The 22,895-nt window shown below is 59.3% G+C and overlaps 6 protein-coding genes across 6 annotated transcripts; 4 read left to right on the top strand and 2 right to left on the bottom strand.

Moving 5' to 3' along the window:
- The first annotated feature begins 2,104 nt into the window (after window positions 1-2,104).
- On the top strand, window positions 2,105-4,556 carry BJ171DRAFT_513362 (uncharacterized protein). Its single transcript, XM_053111757.1, has one exon. The coding sequence runs from the start codon at window positions 2,438-2,440 to the stop codon at window positions 4,460-4,462; it is 2,025 nt and encodes a 674-aa protein (XP_052964611.1). The 5' UTR covers window positions 2,105-2,437; the 3' UTR covers window positions 4,463-4,556.
- Window positions 4,557-4,578: 22 nt separating this feature from the next.
- BJ171DRAFT_513360 (putative serine esterase-domain-containing protein) lies at window positions 4,579-6,732 on the top strand. Its single transcript, XM_053111756.1, has 3 exons — window positions 4,579-4,836; window positions 4,991-5,563; window positions 5,689-6,732. Exons 1-3 carry the CDS (start codon window positions 4,798-4,800, stop codon window positions 6,592-6,594), a joined length of 1,518 nt encoding a protein of 505 aa, XP_052964610.1. The 5' UTR covers window positions 4,579-4,797; the 3' UTR covers window positions 6,595-6,732.
- On the bottom strand, window positions 6,733-13,412 carry BJ171DRAFT_461241 (dynein associated protein-domain-containing protein). Its single transcript, XM_053108471.1, has 14 exons — window positions 12,373-13,412; window positions 11,747-12,134; window positions 11,495-11,609; window positions 11,307-11,398; window positions 11,027-11,163; window positions 10,769-10,880; window positions 10,494-10,611; window positions 10,147-10,336; window positions 9,638-10,032; window positions 9,406-9,477; window positions 8,980-9,258; window positions 8,727-8,847; window positions 7,246-8,493; window positions 6,733-7,075 (listed from the first exon to the last, which is right to left on the bottom strand). The coding sequence occupies exons 1-14, from the start codon at window positions 13,318-13,320 to the stop codon at window positions 6,872-6,874; spliced, it is 4,419 nt and encodes a 1,472-aa protein (XP_052964609.1). The 5' UTR covers window positions 13,321-13,412; the 3' UTR covers window positions 6,733-6,871.
- A 780-nt stretch (window positions 13,413-14,192) lies between these two features.
- Window positions 14,193-15,484, top strand: BJ171DRAFT_513357 (uncharacterized protein). The gene has a single exon (XM_053111755.1). It carries the CDS (start codon window positions 14,228-14,230, stop codon window positions 15,341-15,343), a length of 1,116 nt encoding a protein of 371 aa, XP_052964608.1. The 5' UTR covers window positions 14,193-14,227; the 3' UTR covers window positions 15,344-15,484.
- Window positions 15,485-15,730: 246 nt separating this feature from the next.
- BJ171DRAFT_513356 (emp24/gp25L/p24 family/GOLD-domain-containing protein) lies at window positions 15,731-17,408 on the top strand. The gene is made up of 5 exons (XM_053111754.1): window positions 15,731-15,953; window positions 16,115-16,331; window positions 16,493-16,597; window positions 16,863-16,959; window positions 17,180-17,408. Exons 1-5 carry the CDS (start codon window positions 15,744-15,746, stop codon window positions 17,205-17,207), a joined length of 657 nt encoding a protein of 218 aa, XP_052964607.1. The 5' UTR covers window positions 15,731-15,743; the 3' UTR covers window positions 17,208-17,408.
- Window positions 17,409-17,469: 61 nt separating this feature from the next.
- On the bottom strand, window positions 17,470-22,280 carry BJ171DRAFT_513355 (uncharacterized protein). The gene is made up of 8 exons (XM_053111753.1): window positions 22,203-22,280; window positions 21,501-22,102; window positions 20,998-21,219; window positions 20,510-20,779; window positions 20,315-20,354; window positions 20,128-20,225; window positions 19,886-19,976; window positions 17,470-19,411 (listed from the first exon to the last, which is right to left on the bottom strand). The coding sequence occupies exons 2-8, from the start codon at window positions 21,798-21,800 to the stop codon at window positions 17,907-17,909; spliced, it is 2,526 nt and encodes an 841-aa protein (XP_052964606.1). The 5' UTR covers window positions 21,801-22,102; window positions 22,203-22,280; the 3' UTR covers window positions 17,470-17,906.
- Between the last annotated feature and the right edge of the window lie 615 nt (window positions 22,281-22,895).

Below are 22,895 nucleotides of genomic sequence, written 5' to 3'. Positions count from 1 at the left end.
GCTGGACGCGGACTGGGAATAGTCGAGTGTCTTGAAGCTCTGGATGGAGGTGTCGAGAAAATCGTCCTCGGGGCTGGAGGTAATATCGGGGAGGGGCATCTGGGGTGGTCGGCGCTTCTCGGCATTGACGCTGTGGATCGACGGCGAGGATCCGCCGCGCGAGATGACAGGGCTGGAGCTAGTTTAGGAGGATTTGAGCCAGGTGCACGGAGTGCAGGAATGATGTATGGTCAGGAAAGTGCAGCACAGGAAAGGCCGGGTCAAGTGGAGTGGACTGGTGTGGTGTGTGGTTTGCTCGAACTATTCCTGGATACTCCAGTGGACCCGGTAGCAAACAGCAGCAGCTCGCAACGGCAGCAACGAATAGCAGTAGTATCAGCAACGATGCAAGATTGGCAGCATGGACTTACTATCCCTGGTTCTTGCCGGTATACTGGCGCTCGTAGGGGCTCTTTTCGGATATGCTGGAGACCCGAGGGGGCAGGTTGGTCAAGGACCGGGTCATCTGCAGAGACGACATGCTTCCGCGAGATCCAACACGGCCCATGGGCCCGGGCTCGGCGATCGGGGCCATGGTGCGGATGTATGTGACCGCAGGGCTATCGACCTGCGAGGACATGACAAACGGCGAGCTGGGCGGGGTGGAGAGCGAGGCAAAGGTATGAGGTTCTGTTGGGGCAGCGGACGCCGAGGCAGGAGAGGGGTCGCTGCAGGCCGACAGAGGCGATGTCGAAGACATTGAAATGGAGACGGGAGCGGGTGAGGGACGGGGTCTGTGGGAGGCAAATTGCCTGGTCGGGCCAGGAGGTCGGTGCTTGGTTGGGGTCGTTGGACGACAATCAATGGACCGCGACAGGGGGGTCTTATTGACCGAGATGAGCAGAAAGAGTCGACGATGGACTGGTACCGACAGACAGAGGCTAAGAGGCAGGCGAACAGAGGCGGGCTCTAGCGTCAGCAGCAGGCCGGGGGGGGAAGGAAGAGGGGGCGAAACCAGGCAGCGAGAGCGCAGGAGATGGGAAAGCGCACGGAGGGCTGGGAGAGCGATATATGAGGAGCCAAGCCCGCACACATCCACCCACACTGGCAACACCGGCGATCGCCCGCGATGTGCGCCGACGGCACTGGCAACCAACCCGGCCGTGGCACTTGCAGCACTCGGATACGGGCAGCAGGAGCAACGGCCGCGGCGGTCGTCCCACAGGCCGGCAGGACAAGAAGAAGAAAGCACGCAAGCGGCCAGAGCAGAAGTGCCAGTATGGGACAGCCCCGACAGAGCAGTGAGCACCGCAGCGGCACATCTGACCAGCAGTAACACTGCCAGGCCGGGCAGAGGAGGGCGAGCACAACGCACGCCCAAAGGGGCAAGGAGCTCAAGGGAGCCACCGCGGTGGTGGTGGTGGCGGGTGGGTGGATGGGCTGTGCTTACTCGCGGAGGGCAGCGGCACCAGCGGCAGCATCGGTAACGACATCGGTAACAACACCGGTAACGACATTGGAAGTAATCGGCACTCAGCGACACTCAGCGACACTCACTGACACTCACCGACATTCACCGACACTCATCGGCCTCAGCGACATTCATCATCACTAACACCACCATCGGCAGCAACAACAGCGCCAGTAGTAACATTGCCGTTACGCACCCACGAGCGCGCGCAATGGGCCAGGTGGACCCACAAAGCGACCCACAGAGTGTCGCCCCAGAGAACCAGGGCTGCAGGACAAGCACAAGCTCGGGTTGTATCGGCATCACGCCCACTGGCACGCACAAGGATCGGTCTGGTGGCTGACATGCCTTGCTGGCCTGCCTTGCTGGCATGCCTTGCTGGCCCTGGCGGTCTTGCTGAGCGGGTGCGCATACGGGAGCTCCTGGGTGGGGCGTCGCTGCAGTGGGCCGCCGCGTCTTGCGTTTTTGCCCGCCTTGATGCCGATCCATCAGCGAACCCAACAAGGGCGGCTGCGGGCAGTGGTTGCTTTCGTCGATCGACAAAACCAACCAACCGCCGTCTTGGGGCAGCACAACGCACAACCACAGCGGACGCTGAGCGCAAACATCAATGTGCCGCAGGCAACCCATGTCGATGCAGCACATGGCGCGTGGGTATTCTGTCGCAGATACGCCGGTCCAGCAAGTCGACAGGTCGCCCTTGGTGCGGGCAAGTTGTGCTTTCGCAGACCGAGTCGCGGCCGGCCTGGACTTGATGCCGGCCTCGGTCCCGACAGCATCTGGTGTGGTTTGCCAACGAAGTTTCGAATCGATATCACCAAAAAAGGAAGCGCCGTTTCTTTTGCGCTTGGCACCGGCGGTTCCCCCCGCCCGGCAGGCAGCCCGCTCTGCTCTCATCTCAGACTCTCTGTGCCCATCGCCCATTCGCATCTCCACCACCGCCGCCCCGACCTGTCGTCGATCAATGCTGGCCCGTTGTGTCCAGCCATGATCCAACCCGAACACGATCGAGACCAACCCGATCCAGACGAGATCACCATTCTCTCCGATGCCGATGGAGACCTGCAAGCCCAGGGAGCGGCGCTGCCGTGTCCTCACCTGCGGCTCTACCAGCATCTGCTCAATCAAATCCAGGTCTTGAACGACAAGGTCGATCGGCTGCTCCAGCGCATCCCCATTGACGTCGATGCCAATGCCGGCCCGCACAGGCGATCATCCAAGCGCCCCAGCATCAGCTGCGATACGGATAGAGATATGGATATGGACATTGATCGGCCAAGCAAGAGGCCGCACACAGCACATGTGTCGACAGCGATCGTTGAAGCGATCGTTGAAGCGGACGATGAGCAAGACACACTGGTCGAAGGGCCTATCGCCGACACACATCTGCCGGCTCCTGCCAGCGGACTGCCAAGCGAGCCACCAGCGTCCAGCCGATTCAGCTCATCGGCAGCACCGCAAAATGCATCCAATGAAGACGACCGATCTGCCCGCCCTGCGGCTCGCCATCCGATCGCATCTCGCCAGCGCTCGTGCTTCTCATTGACCCCAGAGCAGATCGAGGAGCGACACAACGCCATGGCGATCCCGCACGGAGCCTTGGCCATGATCCTGGGCAACATTCCGTCTCTCGTAGACCAGTTGCGATTCGCTCGGGCCACGTACTTCCCAGAAGCCCGGATCTCGCAGATTCAGGACCGCATCAACACGGCCCTGAGCAGCGCAGACCAGAAAGGTGCCGTTCCTGTCGACGACTTTGCGCAACTGGTCGAACATGGCACTCTGAGTGAGCTCCAGATTCCAAAGACCCTCGCTGGCTTTGTGTGGCCCGATCATGCCATCGACTCGTTCTGCCAGGCTGTTCGAGCCAACCGCTGCATCCAGGCCGTCACAATCGGGAGCATCGACATGACATCGGACCAGAGCCGATACGTTGCACGCATGCTTCGGTCCAACCTCGGTCTTCGGAAGCTCGCCCTGCCCTTCAACAAACTCGGCGACAAGGGCGCAAAGTACATCGCCCAGGCCCTCGCGCATCGACCTCCACGCCATGCGGCATCCGCTTCTCTCCCAGGCACTCCAGCCGTGCTGGAAGCCAGTCCCGCCATCTGCACACTCGTCCATCTCGACCTGAGCAGCAACTGCATCGCCGCCGACGGAATGGAGGCTCTCTTTGGCGTCCTCAAATCCAACTCGTCCCTCCAAACCTTGGACATCTCTGGCAACAGAATCGGCCGCCCTTCCGCAAAGGCAGTTGGCGAGGCCCTGGTGGCCAACGCCACTCTGGTCGAGCTGTGCATGAACGGCACCGGGATCGACTGTGTCGGGATGCAGTATATCTCCTTGGCGCTGCGACGGAACCGCACCCTCGAGTGCCTGTCGCTCACAAACAACAAGATCGGTGACGAGGGAATGGCGGCCCTGGGCAGGTCTCTCGAGGTCAACACCGCTCTCTCGGAGCTGTACCTGACCGCCAACTCGATCCACGACAAGGGCATCGAGCTTCTCTGTGAGGCTCTCGAAGTCAACAGCACGCTGCGATACCTCGAGATCGGATCGAATCCATTCTCCGCACCGGGGTTGCGGTATCTCGCGCTGGTCCTCGAGGCCAATACCAGCCTGGTGTGGCTCAAGTTGACCCGGATCCCGCTGGTTTTCGATGGTCTCAACCAGCTGTGCATCGTCCTCAAGAACAAGAACAGCACACTGCGTGTTCTCAATCTCAAGTCCTGCGGGCTGAACGACTACAGCGCCATGGCGTTGGGAATCATGCTCAAGCACAACCGGGGCATCACCCACCTGATTCTGGAGAGCAACCAGCTCGGCGACCAGGGGCTGAGTTCGTTGAAGGAGGGGCTGCTACACAACTCGGGGCTCAAGTACTTGTACGTCAAGGACAACCCCTACATAAGCTCGCGGGCCCTGGACGACCTGCGAAAGTCGCTTGATGAGCACGGCCGAGACGTTGAAGTCTACGACACCATTCCTTACTGCAGCCTGAGCGTGGACTGATTCGACAGCGCCGCGAGTCGAAGGTTGCTGACACATATACTGACGCTTGACTGTAATTCACTTGCACCATGAATACAACACCACTCTGCGCACATCCCACAGCTTGGGGACAGCCAGTCCGTTTCTCTGGGACAGCGCTCCGTTGCCAGCCAACGCAGCGGCACATTCCCCTTGGCCCCCTGGCACTTTCACGTGGCGCCCGCTGTCATCCTGCCGCCATCACATCATCATGCGCCGTTGAGCCATTCGCCCATCCTCCAGCCTCCATCCTCCATCTCGCATCTCCATCTCGCATCTCCATCTTCCACCGGATCTCCCGCGAGAGCACGCGAACTATGTCCTCGTCCATCGAAGGATCAGCAGGCTTTGCCCTGGTAAACCCCCCCCCTTGATAGTGCCCTCCCTTCCTGCGGCATCACCGCACCAGCATCGTCTCCGCATCGCACCCAATTCCATCCTCGATCAGCCAAAGGAATGATGGCCTCGTGCTCTGCATCTCTGACGGCACTCGCATGATGCGCTCACCAGGTGGTTATCGTCATCAACGGCCATATGGGCGTCGCCACCGACTTTGACAACTTTGCCGACCAGCTTCGAGAGCAATTCGCTGCCGATCCCGCCTCCAACGAACGCTCGCAGCTCTTTGTCCTCCAGAGCAAGTCCAACCAAGGAATCAGCACCAACGACGGGCTTGCGAAAATGTCTCTCCGGCTGGCTCAGGAGACCAGCACCTGGATCCAGGCCGAGGTTCTCCCTCAACTGTCGACACCCACCCATGTCCTCCTCTCGGTCCTCGGCCACTCGCTCGGCGGCCTCATCGCCCGGACGACTCTCCCATATCTCCTCGGCCTCGCAGCGACACACCCAGAGCTCTCTCTTCGATCGCTCATGTTGTCCAATGAGCATGTCTGCTCGCTGACACCGCTTTCGTTCATGACGATCTCGACGCCGCATCTTGGCGCCAAGCGATCGACGGGAGCCGGCCCAGCGAGCTATGTTGTCAACGCCGTTGCCGAGACCTTCTGCACGTTCATGGGACAGACCGGCAAGGACCTGCTCATGACAGACGGGCCCGAGAAGGGAAAGGTCATTGGCCTGCTGGTGTGTTGAATGAGAGGTGCATGCCGTTTTATCGAAGGCAACAATGGACCGCCGACATCCATTATCCATATCCTGCTGACGACAGCTGTGCTAACTCTGCCGTTGCCACATTTGTTTGCCGCAAGACATCCAAGCTCGGCTCGACTTTGACGTCCCCGCCCGACCACGGTATCGCCGATGAGAACGAGCCCATTCTCAAGCGAATGACAACTCCCTCGGGGATCTACATGCGCTCGCTCGTCCAGTTCCAGACCTGCACGCTCGTCTCGAATCTTCGGGACGACCTGGCTGTGGGATACTGTAGCTCGGCGATCACGAACGACCACCCTTATCCCGAGGTTTTCCAGCAAGCCCGCCGCATGGATCATGTTCTGGTCCACAGTTACTCTGGCTTCCGCAGCGGCTCGAGCGACAACGACAGCGATGGCACCGGCAACGACACCGGCAACGAGGCTGCTGGAGTCAATGCTGACGCAAGGCACAGCTCCCGGGGCCTCGATTCGAGGCAGTTGGCTGGGCAGCTCAAGCAGCAGTGGAGTTCGTCGTGGGCGCTTTTCCAGGAGGGTCTGTTTGGCCGCTCGGATCGGAGCCGCAGTATCGACGGTGCCGAAGGTGTCATCACGGCGCACACGGCATATGAACTTCCGGGTCCTCAGCCCACCGCACGATCTCTGGGCGATGCAAAGCCCACGGCATCCGAGGAGGCCTCGGAGCCCAGCGACATTGCCCAGGACAAGCAGGCCGATCCCTGGCTGCACGACTCGATCTCGGTATCACGCTACCATCCCGAAATGCTGGCCAACCTGAACCGAATCCACTGGAGGAGAATCAACATCCACATCGACATTGCCAACAGCATCGATATCCTCAACGTCCATGCCATGATTGCTGGCGTGGTGTTTTCATGGCAGTCGGCCTCAGCCAAACAGGCAGCCCGCGCCTCAGCTGGTTTCCTGGCGCAGGTTGTCCTGCTTGATTTCCAGGTTGCCAAGTCGACCCTTGCTTCAGGAACGCTGACTCCATCGCTGTAGAGACGAGGGCGTGGATTTCCGCTCTTCATGGGAGCTGTCGCCACTCTGCCGATGGTGGATGTGATGAGGCTTTATTTGGCCCAGATCGTAAAGAAAGGAAGAGAGCGAAAGGGAGTTGCCGCTGATCATAAATACAGACTCGTCCCGTTTCGTTTTGTGAACGCTGAGGAAGAAAGAAGAGGAAGGAGATACTGAAAACTCGTGGTGACTTGAGACGGTCTTGACCGGATGCGCCGCTGCCATTTCATCCCGACGATCGACACAGCAGCTGGAGCTCTCACACGAAGCAGGTGTGCAGTCTCTCAAACTCCTTGCGGCTGCCGAGCGTGAGCTGGTGGCTGCCCTTGGTCTGGCCAAAGTACGGGCTCTGCTGATCGATGATCGAGGCAAGCGCGGGAATGCGGACCCGGCCGAGCAACAGCGGCTGGACAGGTGTGGGTGGGTTTTTGCTTGTCAGCGGTTCGAGAAGGTTGTCCTGGGGCTGGAGGTGCGGAGGGCAACAGAATGGGCAGATGTGAGTGGCAAACGAACAGGATGGACAAAAGCATGAAACGCTATTTGGCTTGCCGAGCAGCTGGCCCACCGGGCTGGGTCAACAGAGCCAACGACGCCTGAGCCAGAAGCTGCATATCAGAGGGTCACCAATCGTACCTGTCCCTGGTGGGCGGCTTCACTGACACGCTTGATGCGCTCCTTCAGCTCGGTGCCGCGCTTGACCAGCTCCTTGGTCGACTCGACCTTGGTCTGCTGCTGGTGGGCCGGGTTGTGTCGCGAGCTGATCCATTTCATCTCCAGGGCCGACGTCTGCTTGGTCACGTCCACGACCTTGGGTGCAGATGCGAACTGATGCGCCTCCACCAAGAAGGCTCGTGTCTCACTCTGCAGGTTTCGGAGCGAAGACTCGAGATCAGGCATGCTGCCCTTGGGAGGCGAGATGGCGCTGCCGCCGGGGCCGGCATTTTGGCCGTCGCCGGCGTCCTTGCCGGTCGAGCCGTTGTTGGCCTGGCTGTGGGGCTTGCTGAAGCGCATCAGGGCATCGTTCGGGTCGAACAGGAACTCGGCATCCACCTGGACCTTGCTGGCCTTGAGCCGGGCATTCTCGGCTCGCACAAACTTGAGGGCCGATTTGAGGGCCTGGATCTCCTCCTTGGTTGCTGCATCGAGCACGATCGGCGTCTCGGAGCGTCCGGGACCACCGGGGGTCATGGGCAGCGGGCTCATGGGTGGACCGCCGGCGGAACCGAGCTCGATGCCGGTGTTGATCTTGCGGATCGAGGGAGGCGAGGCCCGCTCCTGCTGCTGTTGCTGCTGGTACTGCTGTTGCTGGAGCTCCAGCCGCTTGGCCAGCTTGCGATGCTCCATCTCCAGGTGTTCAATGTCGCCATGCAGAGCCTCGATCAGCTCTTCGTAGGCGTCCTCCTGCGTCTTGGCGATGGACAGTTCTTCCTCGAGCGCGGCGATGGTTTCGGCCGTCTTCTGGGACTGCTCCATGCGCTTCTCGAGGAACTCGATGCGGATGTTGGACTCTTGGATGTTCTGGTCCTTGATGTGGATGTCCTTGAGGAGAGTAATGACTTCGCCATTGAGCGACTCGATCTTCTTCTCGAGGTCGGTGTTGAGGCTGTATTCCTTGCGGATGAACTCGGCGCGCGCCTTCCACGGCTCGGCGTTCTTGTTCACCTTCTCGACGTAGCTGCCGTCTTCGACAGCCTCGACAACCTTGTCGAGCATGATGTTCAGGCGGTCAAGGTTCTGGCAAAGCCCATGTCCGAGCATTGCCTCGGTCTGCCCGAGGAAGAGCTCGCATGCGGATGCCGAGATCTGGTCAAATACGTTCATGCTGATGCTGGTCTTGTGCTCGCGCTTGGTCTTGATCATGAAGACAGTCTTGTGCGAGGTCTGGCACGAGTCAGGAAGCGATACAAAGGCGTTGTGTCAATTGCATGAAATTTGGCTGCGGGGACGATGGACGATGGGCGATGGGCGATGGGCAATGGTGGATCTTGTCGCCGCTTGCTCTGGGACTGCTGTGATAGTGCAGCTGTTTCGTGCTCCGATACCATCGCCCGACTCCACAACTGTGGCATCATTGGCCTTTGGCGCCTTCTGAGCCCACGAGAGCATTTACAAACCTCGGCGCAATAGTCCACGGTGCGAGCAACCGCCTGGTAGATCTCTCGGATGAACTCGCAAATGTCGTATCGAACGATGCTGCTGGCATCGACGATTTCCTTCATTCGCTTGATCAGTTTGCTGCAGGAATACATGAAGTGCAAACCCAGTTAGCTCGACATTCTACTTTCACGATGGTTCGTTTCCTCTCCCTCGGCGGAGCAGAATCGATTGCACAGTGTTTGCACCAAGAACATGTGTGTCCCAACGTACCGGATACGGGCCTTGGCGCCCTTGTTCTGGGTCAGGGCCGAGCGCAGGATATCCAGCACGTCGCCAGAGATGCTGCGGAAGCTTCTTTCAAAGTCATTATCCTCGTCCTCGTGCCTCTCGAACCAGACACTGAGCTTCTCGAGCTCTGCATCGATGCGCTCCGAGCCAATGTCCATGCCTTCCAGGTACGAGGTGATGATGCTCTGGGCAACGGTCGAGCGCACACCAAAGTCGCTGACGAGCAGGGTTTCGGACAGATGCTCCATCTGGCTAATGGACCTGCAGGCAAATCGACGAGTGAGCATGGATCCGTCGCTTTGTTGTCCAGAGTGGCGGCGACAGCGCAGCGAACAGCTTTCTGGAAACAGGTCCGTCCTCGAGCCAGGCTGTCGCTCCTAAACAGAGCATCAACACGTCGGGACTTACTTTCCAATGTCGGTGAGGATATGCACTCCACGAACTTCGTCGCGTTTCAGGAGCTCGACCAGTCCGTTCAGTCTGGGGACAGACATTCCATCGAGTTGATTCGGAGGGAGGCATGCGGATTGGATCGCGAGGCATGACATGAGCAACTGTTCGGGATCGATCGTCGCGGAGACAGAAAAGAGCACGCAAGCCAGCCCATCGATGACTCGAGAGCAAGAAGGATGTGTCATACCTTCGCTCGGCGCCCACCAGGTCGTGGTGGATCTTGCCGATCTTGAGGTACTCATCTACACTGCAGGACTCCAGATACGACATAAACCGCTTGACGATCGAGTTGTAATACACAAGCCGCTGGACCATCTCGCAGATGTATGTCTGGTGGTCCCACTCCTGCTCGTCCTTGGCACCATCCTTGCTGAGCTTGCGGTTGATGACACCGCCAAAGAGCAGCCCGTCGGCGGTGGCGTGAGCGTTGTGCGACTGGGGGTCGTTGAACTGCGAGCCAATCTGGAATCGCTCCTTGAGGATCTTTTGGACGAGGTCGGCCTTGAAGTTGAGGCGCTGGAAGATCAGCTCGCACTGGATGGCATCGTCTTCGTTGTCGAAGAACGACTCGGGCAGATAGCGCTACAGCAGCAGTGTATCGGTCAGCACGATAGTGTGTCAGAGGCGTGAAGCAGCTGTCAGTGGAGCGGCTGTACGCGGAGCCCAACTTGGCCGGCTCTGTAACGAGATGCTCACCGTGACGAACTGCAGATGCGTGGCTGCTTGGAGGGCATCCAGTTTTTTGAGCTCGAGGTCGATGGCCTTGGTCTGGGCCTTGGTGACGGTACTCTGCAGCTGCATGTTGAGGCTGAGGATCTCCTGAGAATGCACGACGAGCTTGTCGCCCTCGTCATCTGCCGATCCACCGCGCAGCTCTTCCAGCTCACTGTGTCGGCACAAGACGGAGTAAGTGGGTGTAAGGGGAACACTGAACCACTGAACCATTGAACCACTGAAACGGATTGCTGACGCCAATGTGCTGACGAGAGCCGACACTCTGGCTTTTGGAGGCACAGGCCTCGGGCGTTTGCATAGGCACTTGCCTCTGGAGGGTCTTGACAAGCTCGCGGAAGCGCACAATGGTGCCTTCATAGTCAATCAGGGACTCTTGTTGTTCGTCGTAGCGTCGCTTGAGCTCGTTGATGACCATATCCTTGAAGTCTACGATTCCAGGTTTAGCAATGTGATCGCGGATATGTGTCAGCAGCCATGGGGCAGATGCGCAAATCGTCGAGCGCTGCCTTGATAAGAATGCACATCGACATCCTCCATAGTGCGCCGGGTCGTGCACGCAATGCAGTCGGACAGCGCTGCTCACCGATGACTTCCTGCAGCTGATTCTCGGTCTCGACGTGCCCCTCTTCAAGCTCATCGGCCACAGCCTTCAGGTCCTCGAGGTCCGAAATGGCGACCTTCATTTGCTCGATTTTCTATATCCAGCAGCAAGAACGACGCTTAAGAAGCGCACCAAGCATTGCACCGCTACGGCGGACACATTCGGAACAAGACTCGAGTCTCACAGGGATATGGGCTGCGAGACCAACATCACCCCATGTGACTGGCGTCCTGGGCTTACCTCGTGCAGCGCCATGTTCTTGTCGGTGAGAGAGACAATCATCTCCTCGGCACTCAGGGCCTCGTCCAGCTCCTCCTTGAGGGCTTCAACCTGCTGCTCATAATCCTCGATCTGCTTCTTCAGCTGGTCATCCTTGACTGCATTCCAAGGACAGATACTTTTCAGCATCGTGAAGCTGAAGTGCGCCTCAACAGTGTCACGTCATCGCCCTGGGCCCTAGCATACGCTGTCCATTCCAGTGATGGTATTATAAGGACGAAGTGCTGCTCATGAGACTTACGTTTCTGATCAGCCAGATGCATATTCTCCTTCTCCAACAGCGCGATGGTATGGCGCAGCTCGGACTCGGTCTCGGTGGTAACATCCCGGAGGCTGGAAACGAGTCGGTTAGCTATGGTCGGGGGCTATGATCATGATAACAGCGATGGCGGCATAGTTGTGTGGACCGGCGATAGACAGAACCATTACCGGATCAGCGCCACGGTCAGGCGCTCGTTCTGCCGCTCGAGCTGGCGGTACTCTAGTGCAGGGCGGCTTGAGGGACTGTCGCTGATTCCGCCGGACGACTCGATCCGGATGAGTTCTACTCAGACATGCGGAGCGTAGCCGTGATGTCAGTATCGAGGCAAGGCGATGGGCAGTGCGACAACATAACAAGCAGCGCAACCTGATCAGTCACGATGTTCCCGTCGAGGGACTGCAAACAGCGCATGCACATACCGGCCTCTTCTTTGAGAACCTCCACGTCGACCATGAGCTCTTCGCATCTGCCCTGGAGCGCCTCGACCTCGGCATGCAAGGCATCGGCCTTTTCTTCGGCCATTTCCTTGTCCAGGGTCATCATCTCCAGCTCCTCCTGAGCCTCGACGAGCTGTTCCTCGAGGAGATTGCGCTCGTTAGTGATATCGCGGATCTGGCGCTTGGCGTCCCGCACGTCGTTCTGGGATTCCTGGAGACGGCTTGACAGCTTGGTTCGGATCTCGAGCGATGCCTCGAGCTCGCTTCGGAGACGATCGATGTCCTTGAGCCGCTCCTTGTCCTCAGCTCGCTTGGTCTCGAGGATCCGAAGCTTGATTTTGAGGTCATCGACCTCGCGGTTGGACACCATCTGAGTGGACGAGCAGTTCCCAGTTGATGCGCAGGTCGGATGCGGCGTGATCCATCAACGACAGAGCAGCGAGGACCGTGACATGGATATGCAACGAATGTGCGAGTGAAGGGTGGTGAGCTCGAGAGGCGGCTGTGGCAGCTGGCACCGGATCGAAAATGTATACCAACGACGGTACCGCCTCGGGTCCAGCTGGGCCAGACATGATCACGCACGCACTAAGCCGCCGCAAACATACCTTCTGCAAAACCGACTCGTGTGACCCGGAAGCGGACTGGGTCGGATCTAGCTCGGCCTGGTCATGCCGTTCGGAAGTGGGTGCTGGTGCAGGACTGGTCGCCGTGGCATCAGGTGGATTGCTGGCCAACGAGGGGTTGGACACGTGTGGCAGGTTGCCGGGCGAGATATGCGAGGACGAATAGTCCGGGAACGCCTCATCGGATACGGGACTGTCAGGGATCGGAATCGGGGTCTCCAGTTCGAGCGACTCGTGCGGCACCGGTGTCTCGGGGTCGGCCGGGCGGGTGGGCAGACGGCCAAACATCGACACGGGTCGAGGCCGGCCCGCAGCTGGGGTCGGGGTGGACGGACCCAGCGATGGATCGAACGGCAGCGAGGACGGCATGGAGGGCGACGTCGAGGACGAAACGGCGAGCGAATTGGCCAGCGCAAGGGCCTGGCTCATGGCCGAGCCTTTCAGGCGGGCACCAGGGGTTGATGTCGACTTTGGCAGTGTGCCCGAAGCAGAGCGACCGAGGGTGCGTGCGGGCGATGCGGGGCGCGACGAGTCGACCTTGGGCGACGAGCTTGGCGGCGAAGTGGACGACGGAGGAGCAGGTGGGGGCGCAAAGGAGCGAGGCAGCGAGCCAGGGCCGACGCTGAGCCTCGCCGATAGCGATGCCCGACGACCGGGGGTGGTGGTGGTTGCGGCATTTTGGTCGTCGTGCGGGGCACGGATCTGGTTGGCACGGACAAAGACGCCGTATCCAGGCTTGCATTCAAAGTAGCGCTTGCCCTGGACCGATCCATCGTTCTTGCCGGTCTCGGCATCGAGCTCCAGGCCGACCCATCGACCGGTCGCAAAGGCGGTCGCCCCGACGAAGCGGATGGTGGCACCGATGCCGTTGATTTGGACCCGGTTGCCGAGGGCGAGATGGCTGGGGATCGGAGTCGAGTCGTCAGCCATCTTCGGGAGCTGAAGGGTGGGAGTGAGCTGGCAAGGGCAGCGATCGGGAGATGGATGGGCGGCAAAGACAGACGAACGAAAGGAAATCTGATGGGCAGATGGATGAAGGAATCCGATGAACAAACGCAGATGGACTGGGCAAGTCGACAGCGAGGACGGGTGCTCTCGCCGGCGCATCTCTCGGCCGCTCTCGGCCGCTCTCGCTGTGCTTGCCGCATTTGGAAATTGTAGAACCGACGCGTGGGACGGCGCACCGCCACAGCGTGTGGCTCGTGGGAATGCTGCCCTGAAGAATCCAGCGACGAGTGCAGTTGCGGTGCTGCAGCCTGCACTGGGCATGGCCTGTGATGGACATGCCCTGCTGTGTCCAAGTGCCTATCGGTCTGAATGGGCGCCTGCGATCATTGACTATCTCCAGCGGCCAGGGCCTCGTTAGTTTGGAGATAAACGGTGATCGCCTGGCCGACTGCCTTTCCCTCCCTCCAATAGCAGTTCCTCTCGACGAGCCTGGTCTTGCATGCTCGGGCCATCCTGGCATAGCGCAATGCGAATGTGGAGCCAAGCACACAACGGCTGTGCTCGTGTGGCTCTTGTACCGGTTGTCCGGGCCGCCGAGTGCCAATCCCGAGTTGGAAACGAGCCCGCGGCTGTGATATCGCACAGTGGGCCTGGGCTTGCTCATGCGGCACGGCGACGGCCCCAGAGACCACCGTCCAGCGCTCCCCAGAGTCCCCGATGCCGCCGGGGCCTCTCGCTCCGACCGAACTACTGCTGGTGCAGATGGTCTGTGCTGCGTGTCAATATCCCATCACGTGAGCCGCCTTGCCCTGGCTGTCTTTCTCCTTCTCCGCCATCGGCGCCAAAATCGACCCCTTTCTCCGTCGCATCGCCGTCGGCTTTGGGCAAGATGGCCTCCCACGAGGCATCCTCCGATCAGCTCTGGTCCAGCGACTCTTTATCTTTCCGAGATTCGTCGCCCGGCTCCGACTCTTCTTCCAACCGATACTCGCCGCCCCCTTCCGACGCTGCACCGGCAAGCTCTCCACCCTGGAACATGTCTTCGCCGTCGCCGTCACCGTCGCCTTCCCCGAGTCCCGAGCCCGTGAAGAAGCGCGGCCCTGGCCGCCCCCCAAAGACGAGCAAAGGAAACGAGGCCCAGATCCAGACCGCTGTCGTTGTGCCGCTGCCTCGTCGTCGCGGCCGCCCTCCCAAGCCCAAGGCCAACCTGAGCAAGCCATCGGTAGCACCCATAGCCCCTGCGGCAATGCCGAACGAGCCCCCCATCGCTATTACTCCGACCAAACGGCGGCCAGGAAGACCACGCAAGCACCCGCTGCCCGATGCTGCTGGTGCTGTTTCTGCAGCATCTTCATCCGCCTCGCTTGCATCGGCGCCGCCGGCGAGCCCATCGGCAACTGTCAAACGCGGGCCTGGGCGGCCCAGAAAGAGCGATTCCGCCAGACCCACCGCTGTTGCGAGCCCTCCTTCCGTCGCCGCCGCCGCCGCCATCGTCGCCACCGCCGTCCCCGGTTCAGTCGAAGCTCCAAAACGCAAACCGGGGCGGCCTCGAAAGAGCGACGGACACAATCACGCGGCTAAAGCAAACGCCGCCGCCCAGCAACTCCCTGAGGTACCTCGTGGAAGCTCGGACTCTTCAATCGACGACTCTGATGTAGTCGTACCCGCTCCTCAAATCAAGCGCCAGCGCGGACGGCCCAGAAAAAACAGCAGTGCGCCAGAGACTCTACTCGGGATACAGCCGACATACGTTGAGCTGCCGATTCATAGGCCGATGAGCCCCAAACCAAATGACGCGTTCGTCTCCAGCAATAGCCACAATACCACGGCCACCGTTTCACCCTTGCTTTCCGACATGGAGGACGAGCCGAACGAACTGGGTCATCTCAGTGAGGACCAACTGCGCGAACTTTTCAGCATATTGGGGGCAGTGCTCCGCAAAAAGTCGTTCGTGGACAAGATCGTCGAGACTATCGCGAAGACGGGGCTCAAACGCAAGCGGTAACGGGCTCGAGCAGCGCCCGTGGCGGTGGTGGAAGTGGAGGATGCGATATCGTTGATGCTGTGAATATCATTGATGCTGCGAATATCAGTAGTGCTGCGAATATCATTAGTGTCGTGAATATCATTAGTGTTGTGGATGTCATCAGTGTTGTGTGCATCGTCGATATTCCGTATGGTCGGCAACGGAAAAGCCTGGGCGAGCCCCCGCTGCAAGTGTTCGTCAACCCAGCGCATCCATCTCGTTGCCGCGAATACCCCGCCCGGTTGCACGGGCCTCCAAAAGCGGATTGCCTGCCACGTGGACAGCCACACCCTATCACGTGGCTGGGCCTGGTCGCGCGCCTCAAAGTGCCCATCGCATCTGCAGCCTCGGCCACTGCCGTCCCTCACCTCCTGCACCAATGTCGTCGCCGATTGCACCTGCCCAGCGCCTGGTGTGGCTGCTCCTGCTGCTGTTCTTCGGATCAGCTGCAGCCCTCAACAACTTCAATGCCGTGATCCGCCCCCGCCAAAAGCTGTGCTTCATCGAGTTTCTCAAGCCGCAGGAGCGCTTCGATGTCTCCTTCCAGGTCCACGACACCGGAAGCGGCAACCGAGACCTCGACTTTTGGGTGAGGCCCAGCATCACCAGGGCTCGTTTTTCAGCACCGTGCCCCCATAGACATGCACCTGCCGCCCGTCTTTCATCAACAGGGCTGATCAGCAACGCCGTGTGGCAGCTCTCAGTGCCTCGGTGCTCATGCTTTCCGTTCCTTCTCCGTCCTATCGGCAGATCACCTCGCCCAACACTCGGAGCATCATCACACAAGTCAAGGGCGAGTCGTCGTACTACCACGGCTTCTACGCCTCCGAGGAAGGCAACTACGAGTACTGCTTCAGCAACCAGCTATCGGGATACAACGACAGGAGCATATCCTTCGTCATCCATGGCCCTGCGGAGCAGCGCAAGCTCGAGGAGGTTGCCCAGACCCAAAGCTCGCAGCGGGAAGGTGCGATCGTTTTCCATGTCCCTATTCTTGCTTTTTTTTTTAAATTTCGGAGAGTGCGGGACGACTTCTGCTCTGTATTCGGACGAGAGACTGCGAGAGTGCCCCTTGGACGAGTTGGTATTGGTGTTGACTGATGCGTGTGTGGCTGTTGTCCTTGGCAGATGTCCAAGCCCTGGCCAACGAGGTTGCCAACCTGGCGAACGAGATCCAGTTCATCCGCGATGCCCAGGGCTACATTGCTCCACAGCTCCAGGACCACAAACGGGGTAAGCCATGATGCCGAGTGCGAGTGCAGTCGCCGCATATCCTCTTCATCGGATGCAACAGGTTTTCGGATCCATCCTCGACACCCTGGCCCGCCTCAAACGATCGGAGGCAGTCCATCGTCGCCCGATACGATCTGCCACAGGCTGACCCAATCTCCCGTCATCATAATCGTCTGCCATCGTGAACATCGCATGGAATCCACATTCCACGGCTTGGTCATCGACGATTGTCGGCAACACGGGCAATCGTCTGCCGCGGCAACAGTCTCGGAGCACACCAACTCTCGCGTGCTGTGGTGGTCGGTTCTTCAGGCCATCGGCCTGATCCTCGTTACTGCCTTCCAAGTATTCTTCTTCCAGCGGTAAGTGCGAGAGCTTCTCTCCCCTCCCCTTTTCACCTCGCAGCCTTGCTGGCTGCACCGTCGCTTTGGGTTTGCGGAGATCAAAAGTCTTCTCTCGTTCAGATGTGATCGGATCGAGAAAAGTCAGTGGCGTGCTCCTCTATGGCATCCCGTAGCGGCCGATGGACTCGCTTGGACGATTCCTCTGGACTGACCGGCATCGTAACCATCGCTCCCGTAGCATGTTTGACCATCGTCGACTCATCTGAACCCCATAGCTCGCTGCTGGTCGAGTCGTCTGCCTCTGCCTGCTGGGTGCGCGATGGCACCGCTGCTACTTGGAGACGACCCTCCTCGGCACAGTCACAAACGATGCGATGCTTGGACAATACCTGCCCGGCCGGCTTGGAGGACACGTTCTATGATACTACGAGCCGGTTCATAAAATACACATCACTCATGTCCGCTGAGCCTATGAGTCGAGATATGTGATGATGATGGTATGATGGAGGTGTGGTTGATGGGGGGGGGCAGTTTCCCTTCCCACGTCCTATTCTCATGCCTGCTGGAACAGCCACGTTCAGCATATCCGTTTCGCGTTGTAGGTTTTGCCCTCGGTGCGGCAATAGTACATTCCGCCCCGCTGTGGGCTGGATGGGGTCAGTGCCGATGATGAGGAACTCTATTGACTATGAGTATTCAATAATTACAGAGCCGCATGATCCAATCGTTGGAATCAAGGTCATGCGTCTTGGCTTGCGCTCGCATAGATAGATGGATTACAATGGTCATGGACGCATCCAGGGTGAAGATGACGAGCCACCCGCTGAGAGGAAGGAGGGCTGGTGGATCAAAGTGAGAGGGGGGGGGAGGAGTTCCAAGGTTACGGATGAAAGTTTGGGAGAGAATCGCAAGATCATAGGTGAGAGGAGGGGGGCTGCTGCCGGATTGCCGAGCCTGGCGGCGTGTCAGATTTCGGCCAGGGCCTTCATCAGTTTCTTGTACTGCCCAGGCTCGGTGATGGCAATCTTCATCATCAGCACGTCCTCTTCAACCCCGTCGCCGATTTGGTGTCGCCAATCAACGACACGCAGATAGACGCTGTTGGGCGCCTCGCCTCCGTCGAGCCGAGGCTCCATCATGCGCTCGATGCAGCTCGCACACGGATAATGGTCAAAGACCGAGTGTCGTTTCGACAGATCCCTTGTCCGGGGCGACGACGAGAATGTCGAGTTTCGACGCGTGCGATGGGGCTTCAGCGGCGGGATGGCAAAGCGGTCTTCAGGCCCTGGCTCGGGCAGGCCAGGAAACGAAGCGCCAGAGAGGAGGTCCGGCGAGGACATGTACTGCGGGCCGAATCCTTGGCTTCGTGACCGGTGCATCCCGCGGGCTTTCGGTTTGCCATCGGCATCCTTGTCGCCTGCGCTGTAGCGTATCGAGGTCGACGAGCCGCCTTCGTCGGCTGGAGCAGCTTTCGAAGTAGATCCTCTTGGGCTGGGGAGTGCGCCGGCTACTGGCGAGACCGAAGCGGTACCTGAGGCGAGGCCGAAATCGCGGCGAGCACGATCGCGGATCTTTTTGGCAATTTTGCTGATTCGAGGAAGCCGCAGCGGGGCCGTTCGACTGCGGGCGGTGTGCGTGTCGTCGAGGTCGCCCGTGGTTCCAAACTTTTCCAGAGGAAAGCCAAAGGGCATAGCGTCGCCGTCGACGACAGGGTCGCTGGGATCGGCGACAAACTGCGCTTGCTGGGTCGAGCTGGCTTGCTGGTCGCGGTCGAGGGCGAAAGTGACTTGCCTTACCGAGGGCACCGGCGCCGGCGCCGGCTCGAAGCTCGGGTCCATGTCCAACATATCCTCTTGCGAGCTTTCAGCAGTGTCTTCGGCATCGGCATCGGCCACGCCGCCCAGGTCATCGTAGATCGACAGCGACGAGCGGGAATCCTGCTGGTCCGTATCTCGCATGAGCTCGGCAAACTTTTGGTGGAGCTGAGTAAAGTCGAATGGGAAGTTTGGATTGGAGGCGATCTGGGTGGGGCTGCCCTTGGGTGTTTGCAATGCGGCCGAGTCCGGGATCTCGATGATGGCGCTTTCGGGCGGCATGTTTGGGGTGGGGAAGTGCTTTGTCTCGATCACAGGAGTCGGGGGCGTAAGACTGAGCCGGATGCTCTCTGGTTTTTGTGGGGTGCCAACCCAGAGCGTCTGCGATGCCCCGGGAGCTGGAAGGGTGGCGCTGGAAGCAGGATTGATCTGTTGCTGCGATGGCGTCTTGTACATGAGCGCTCTCGCGGCTGCTAGCTCCATGGCATTGTGCCATTCGTTTTCCTTGTGCCGCTTCTGGTTGAACTTGCGGACGATCACGGTATACTGCGTGGTGATCATGGTCAGCGGGAAAGCAACAACGAACATGGCGGCCACCATGGCACCAATGGTCGCCATCTTTCCGAGCGTGGTTTGAGGCACGACGTCGCCATAGCTGAAATGTAGGATTCGGGTGTGAGTGGTTATGAGGAGTGGTGTGCGCCATCCGAACACAGCGTCGCAATCCCGTACCCATACCATCTGCCAGCAGCAACTTACCCCTGATGCACCAGAAGGATCCGTAAGGTAAGCGTATCCACAGGGAACAGCGTTGATTTTGTGAGTTGAACCCACACGGAGCGAGTGAAGGATATGTCCGGATACGTCCAGATAGGTTCCACCAGAGGTTGGAGAGCCACCAGCACAGCGACAGTCGTGGTACGAGTCAACAGAGCCGCCACAGGAGAAAAATGGGAGCACACGAGTGCATGAATACATGAGCACACGAACACATGAGCGCTTGGGCACAACCGCACTGATTTGTCAAGCGCATCTGACATCCGCAAGCACATTTGACATCCGCATGCACACACGGCGTCACTATCGCCCCAGAGACAGATACCGATCGCGTCCAGTCCGGGCTGTACGTACGATTGTTGTCAGAGTGACCATCATGAACCAAAACGTTGACGGTATCGACTGAAAGTTGGCAGGGTTGCCTGTCGCCTTATAGTACCACACCTGTAATCGAACGATCACGGGTAAGGTGAATCGGAGGTGAGGGGGGAGATGGTTGGCGGCTCATATCAAATCCACAGCGCTCAGTCAACTCGGAGTAGCTTTGCGTGTCCTCGTTTAGATGTAAATGGGACTCCCACCCCCGCGAGCATACCCCATTGACGTAAACCTCTTCGGACTGCTCCGCGAAAAACACCATCGTTCCAAAGAACAAGATGATGAGCGGCAGCACATAGACCAAAGCGAGGATTCCTGAGAGTTGGAATGGACCGAGTCAGCCGACGTGCACAACGACATGATCCCGCGCACCTCCATGAATGCAGCCAGCGCCAAGTCCTCACCATCCCGAGAGTTGTACAGCGCTTGAACCAGGAAATTGAGCTAGGAACGGAATAAAGTCAGAAGCATGGCCCGTGCGTCGAGCTCTGAAACACAGCCAGTCTCAGCCAAAGCCGAGGGCAAGGCAGAATCGACTCGGTATCAGAAAGCCATGTTGCTGAAAGCACGGAGCGAGACGGCGCGGTATTGTGGACTACCTTGGACGACTTGAGGAAGAATTTGAAGACTCGCAGCACCCTGAGGGTGCGGAGCGAGTTCATGGTGCCCATCGAGTAGCTGTACTCGATCGGATCCTGGCGCAGGGCCCAGGAAACGATAACCTCGATAAAGAACGGCACAATGGCCATGAAATCAATCACCCGCGACCAAGTGAAGAGCGTCCGCCATGACCTTGAGGCGATGATGTGCATCGTGAGCTCCACGACGAAAATCATGGTCGTGGCGAAATCGATCCAGAAGAGTGCCACCTGCTCGAACAGAACCACGATCGGGCCACAGGGTCAGAATACAGCGGAGGAGAGGAGCAAGGCCCGAGAGCTGGCCATGATGTGCAGTCAGGCAGGTGCGATGGCGAAGGGCAGCGGATGCATTTCGGTGGAAGTTTCGGGGTGCTTGGATGGCACAGGCGCTGACGCCTTCCAGGCCAGAATCGGCCATGAATCGACGAAGCGCAACGAACACATACCCGGGCCTCAGGGTGCTCGGTGATCTGCGAAACCGTTGCGATGCAAAAGTTGGCGATGGAGATCCACAGGCCCAGTAGAAAGACCCAATGCAGGACCCGCCCCAGCGGCGACTCTTTGCGGTTGTGGAGGATGTGGAAGACACGAGCTCTCCATCGCGGCAACTCCTTGGACTGATCGGTCGAGTCGCTGTAGACTGAGGGCGGCCGTCGAGGGGTAGCATTCTGCAAAGGCACCAGGCCAGGGGAAGTCGGCAGACAGCGTTAAAAGGGCTGTCAGGCAGGTCCGAGGCGATGTACTGGCTGACCAGCCGACATTGAACCCTTCAAGGCGGAGCGGCGAAGCGAGTCCAAGCAGAAGCCGAGGAACATCCCGGCAAGATGCTGGAATGCTGCCGCTGCCGACCGCAGCGATGCATCATTGGGCCGGGAGCAAGTCCCATGGCACAAAATACGGTGGTCAGCCAGGTCCATCCGAGGCGCAGGAGTGACGAGATAATACATGCATTCGCGAGATTGGGAACGGGCACGGGCTCAGGCTCAGGCTCGGCTATGGGTTCGGAGGGCCTCGGGTGCTTGCGGGCCCGACTCCTCAGCCATTGCAGGGGGGTGACGGTGGTCTGAGGGCGGATGTTGTAGAACAGCGGATCGCTGACGGCGGTGTCCGTGGTCGCAAAGTGCTCCAGCCTCAAGCCGTAGGGACCATCGCTGTCGAGATGAGGGTTCTGCTCGGGGCCGCTGGGATCGGGAAGGTCGGGAAGGTCGTGAAGCCGCCCTGGGCCCGCTAGAGGAGGGCCATAGTTCATAGTGATGAATGGGAGAGGGAGAGCGGAAGTGGAAGGGGAAGGCTGGGAGTGTAAGGCGAAGTGGGCGGATTCGCAGCGGGATGGACAGCAGGATCGCCAAGATAATTATTGTCGGGCCATCCCCTTCCTTCAGGCTTTGATGTGAGGAGCGGTATCGAGACCGAATTGGAGATGAGACGCTGATAGAGAAGCGAGTGTTAATGGCAGCAATGAGGATATCAGTGGGGGTTGGTGGGAGAGATGCCGCTGGCTTGGGTCTGAAGGAAGCGGGTTGGGCTGGACAGCCGGATCCAGGCGAGCGGCTGATGGGCGGCGAGGAAGTGAGACGGGGGATTGAACAGCAGCGGCGGCCATCGAGCGGCAAGGCCATCGCACAGCACCACAGCAAGGGGGCGTGCTTACATCGAGGAAACCCACAGGGCAGATTCGGCAGACGCAAGCAGGATCAGATGGACGTCGGGGGGGGGGAGAGAACAAACCTTCCGGGCCTGAGCCAACGGCGGGAATGTTCGCTGAGGATGGGGACAGAATCAACGCCGTGATATTGACCGACGGCGATTATAAAACCAACACTCGAATCGCAACACAGACGAGCTTGTTAACATTGCGGGGCGTGGAGACTGGGGTGCGACTGGATGTGGGTGCGAGCAGCATGTTCAAATAGAGAAACAACACCGATAACAACAACACCCAGCAACACCCAGCAACACCCAGCAACACCCAGCAACACCCAGCAACAACGATAACGACATTGACAAGCACAGCATTCCCAGTTCCGCGGACCTCCCACAGACACCCACAGACACCCACAGACACCTCCCACCGATTGTCCCCAACGAATCCCTCTCTTCGTCGCCCACCATTTCTCCACCTCCCACGCTGCAACGACCTCATTTCTCCTGGGCGCTCGCCACCGCCCCGCCCCCTCATCCATCGGCGTTGCAAATCCCCTTGCACCGAGCTGGTCATGCGACGGCCTTGGGTCGCCTGGACAGACCAGGCGCGGCCAGACTCAGCGCCCATGCTTTCGTCGGGGCAGCTGCAGTGCCCGCTCAGCCTGTTGCGTTGGTAATCGCTTGCTGCTGTCGCTCACTG

This window comes from Polychytrium aggregatum (assembly GCF_025602895.1).
Source record: "Polychytrium aggregatum strain JEL109 chromosome Unknown BJ171scaffold_30, whole genome shotgun sequence".
NCBI classification, from domain to species: Eukaryota; Fungi; Chytridiomycota; class Chytridiomycetes; order Polychytriales; genus Polychytrium; species Polychytrium aggregatum.
This window is presented reverse-complemented; position numbering and strand designations above follow the sequence as displayed.

Excerpts from the sequence above, each read along its gene's own strand:
- BJ171DRAFT_513362 (XM_053111757.1), top strand. The coding sequence starts at position 2,438 with ATGATCCAACCCGAACACGATCGAGACCAACCCGATCCAGACGAGATC.
- BJ171DRAFT_513360 (XM_053111756.1), top strand. The coding sequence starts at position 4,798 with ATGTCCTCGTCCATCGAAGGATCAGCAGGCTTTGCCCTG. Across the intron at positions 4,837-4,990 it reads GATCAGCAGGCTTTGCCCTG|GTGGTTATCGTCATCAACGG; the intron begins GTAAACCCCCCC and ends TGCGCTCACCAG. Across the intron at positions 5,564-5,688 it reads GAAAGGTCATTGGCCTGCTG|ACATCCAAGCTCGGCTCGAC; the intron begins GTGTGTTGAATG and ends GTTTGCCGCAAG.
- BJ171DRAFT_461241 (XM_053108471.1), bottom strand. The coding sequence starts at position 13,320 with ATGGCTGACGACTCGACTCCGATCCCCAGCCATCTCGCCCTCGGCAAC. Across the intron at positions 10,033-10,146 it reads CGCATCTGCAGTTCGTCACG|CGCTATCTGCCCGAGTCGTT; the intron begins GTGAGCATCTCG and ends CTGCTGCTGTAG. Across the intron at positions 9,259-9,405 it reads ATCCTCACCGACATTGGAAA|GTCCATTAGCCAGATGGAGC; the intron begins GTAAGTCCCGAC and ends ATTTGCCTGCAG.
- BJ171DRAFT_513357 (XM_053111755.1), top strand. The coding sequence starts at position 14,228 with ATGGCCTCCCACGAGGCATCCTCCGATCAGCTCTGGTCCAGCGACTCT.
- BJ171DRAFT_513356 (XM_053111754.1), top strand. The coding sequence starts at position 15,744 with ATGTCGTCGCCGATTGCACCTGCCCAGCGCCTGGTGTGGCTGCTCCTG. Across the intron at positions 16,332-16,492 it reads CCAAAGCTCGCAGCGGGAAG|ATGTCCAAGCCCTGGCCAAC; the intron begins GTGCGATCGTTT and ends TGTCCTTGGCAG. Across the intron at positions 16,960-17,179 it reads CAAGTATTCTTCTTCCAGCG|CATGTTTGACCATCGTCGAC; the intron begins GTAAGTGCGAGA and ends TCGCTCCCGTAG.
- BJ171DRAFT_513355 (XM_053111753.1), bottom strand. The coding sequence starts at position 21,800 with ATGAACTATGGCCCTCCTCTAGCGGGCCCAGGGCGGCTTCACGACCTT. Across the intron at positions 21,220-21,500 it reads CCGTTCCCAATCTCGCGAAT|AATGCTACCCCTCGACGGCC; the intron begins GCATGTATTATC and ends GTGCCTTTGCAG. Across the intron at positions 20,780-20,997 it reads CCGAGCACCCTGAGGCCCGG|GTGGCACTCTTCTGGATCGA; the intron begins GTATGTGTTCGT and ends CTGTTCGAGCAG.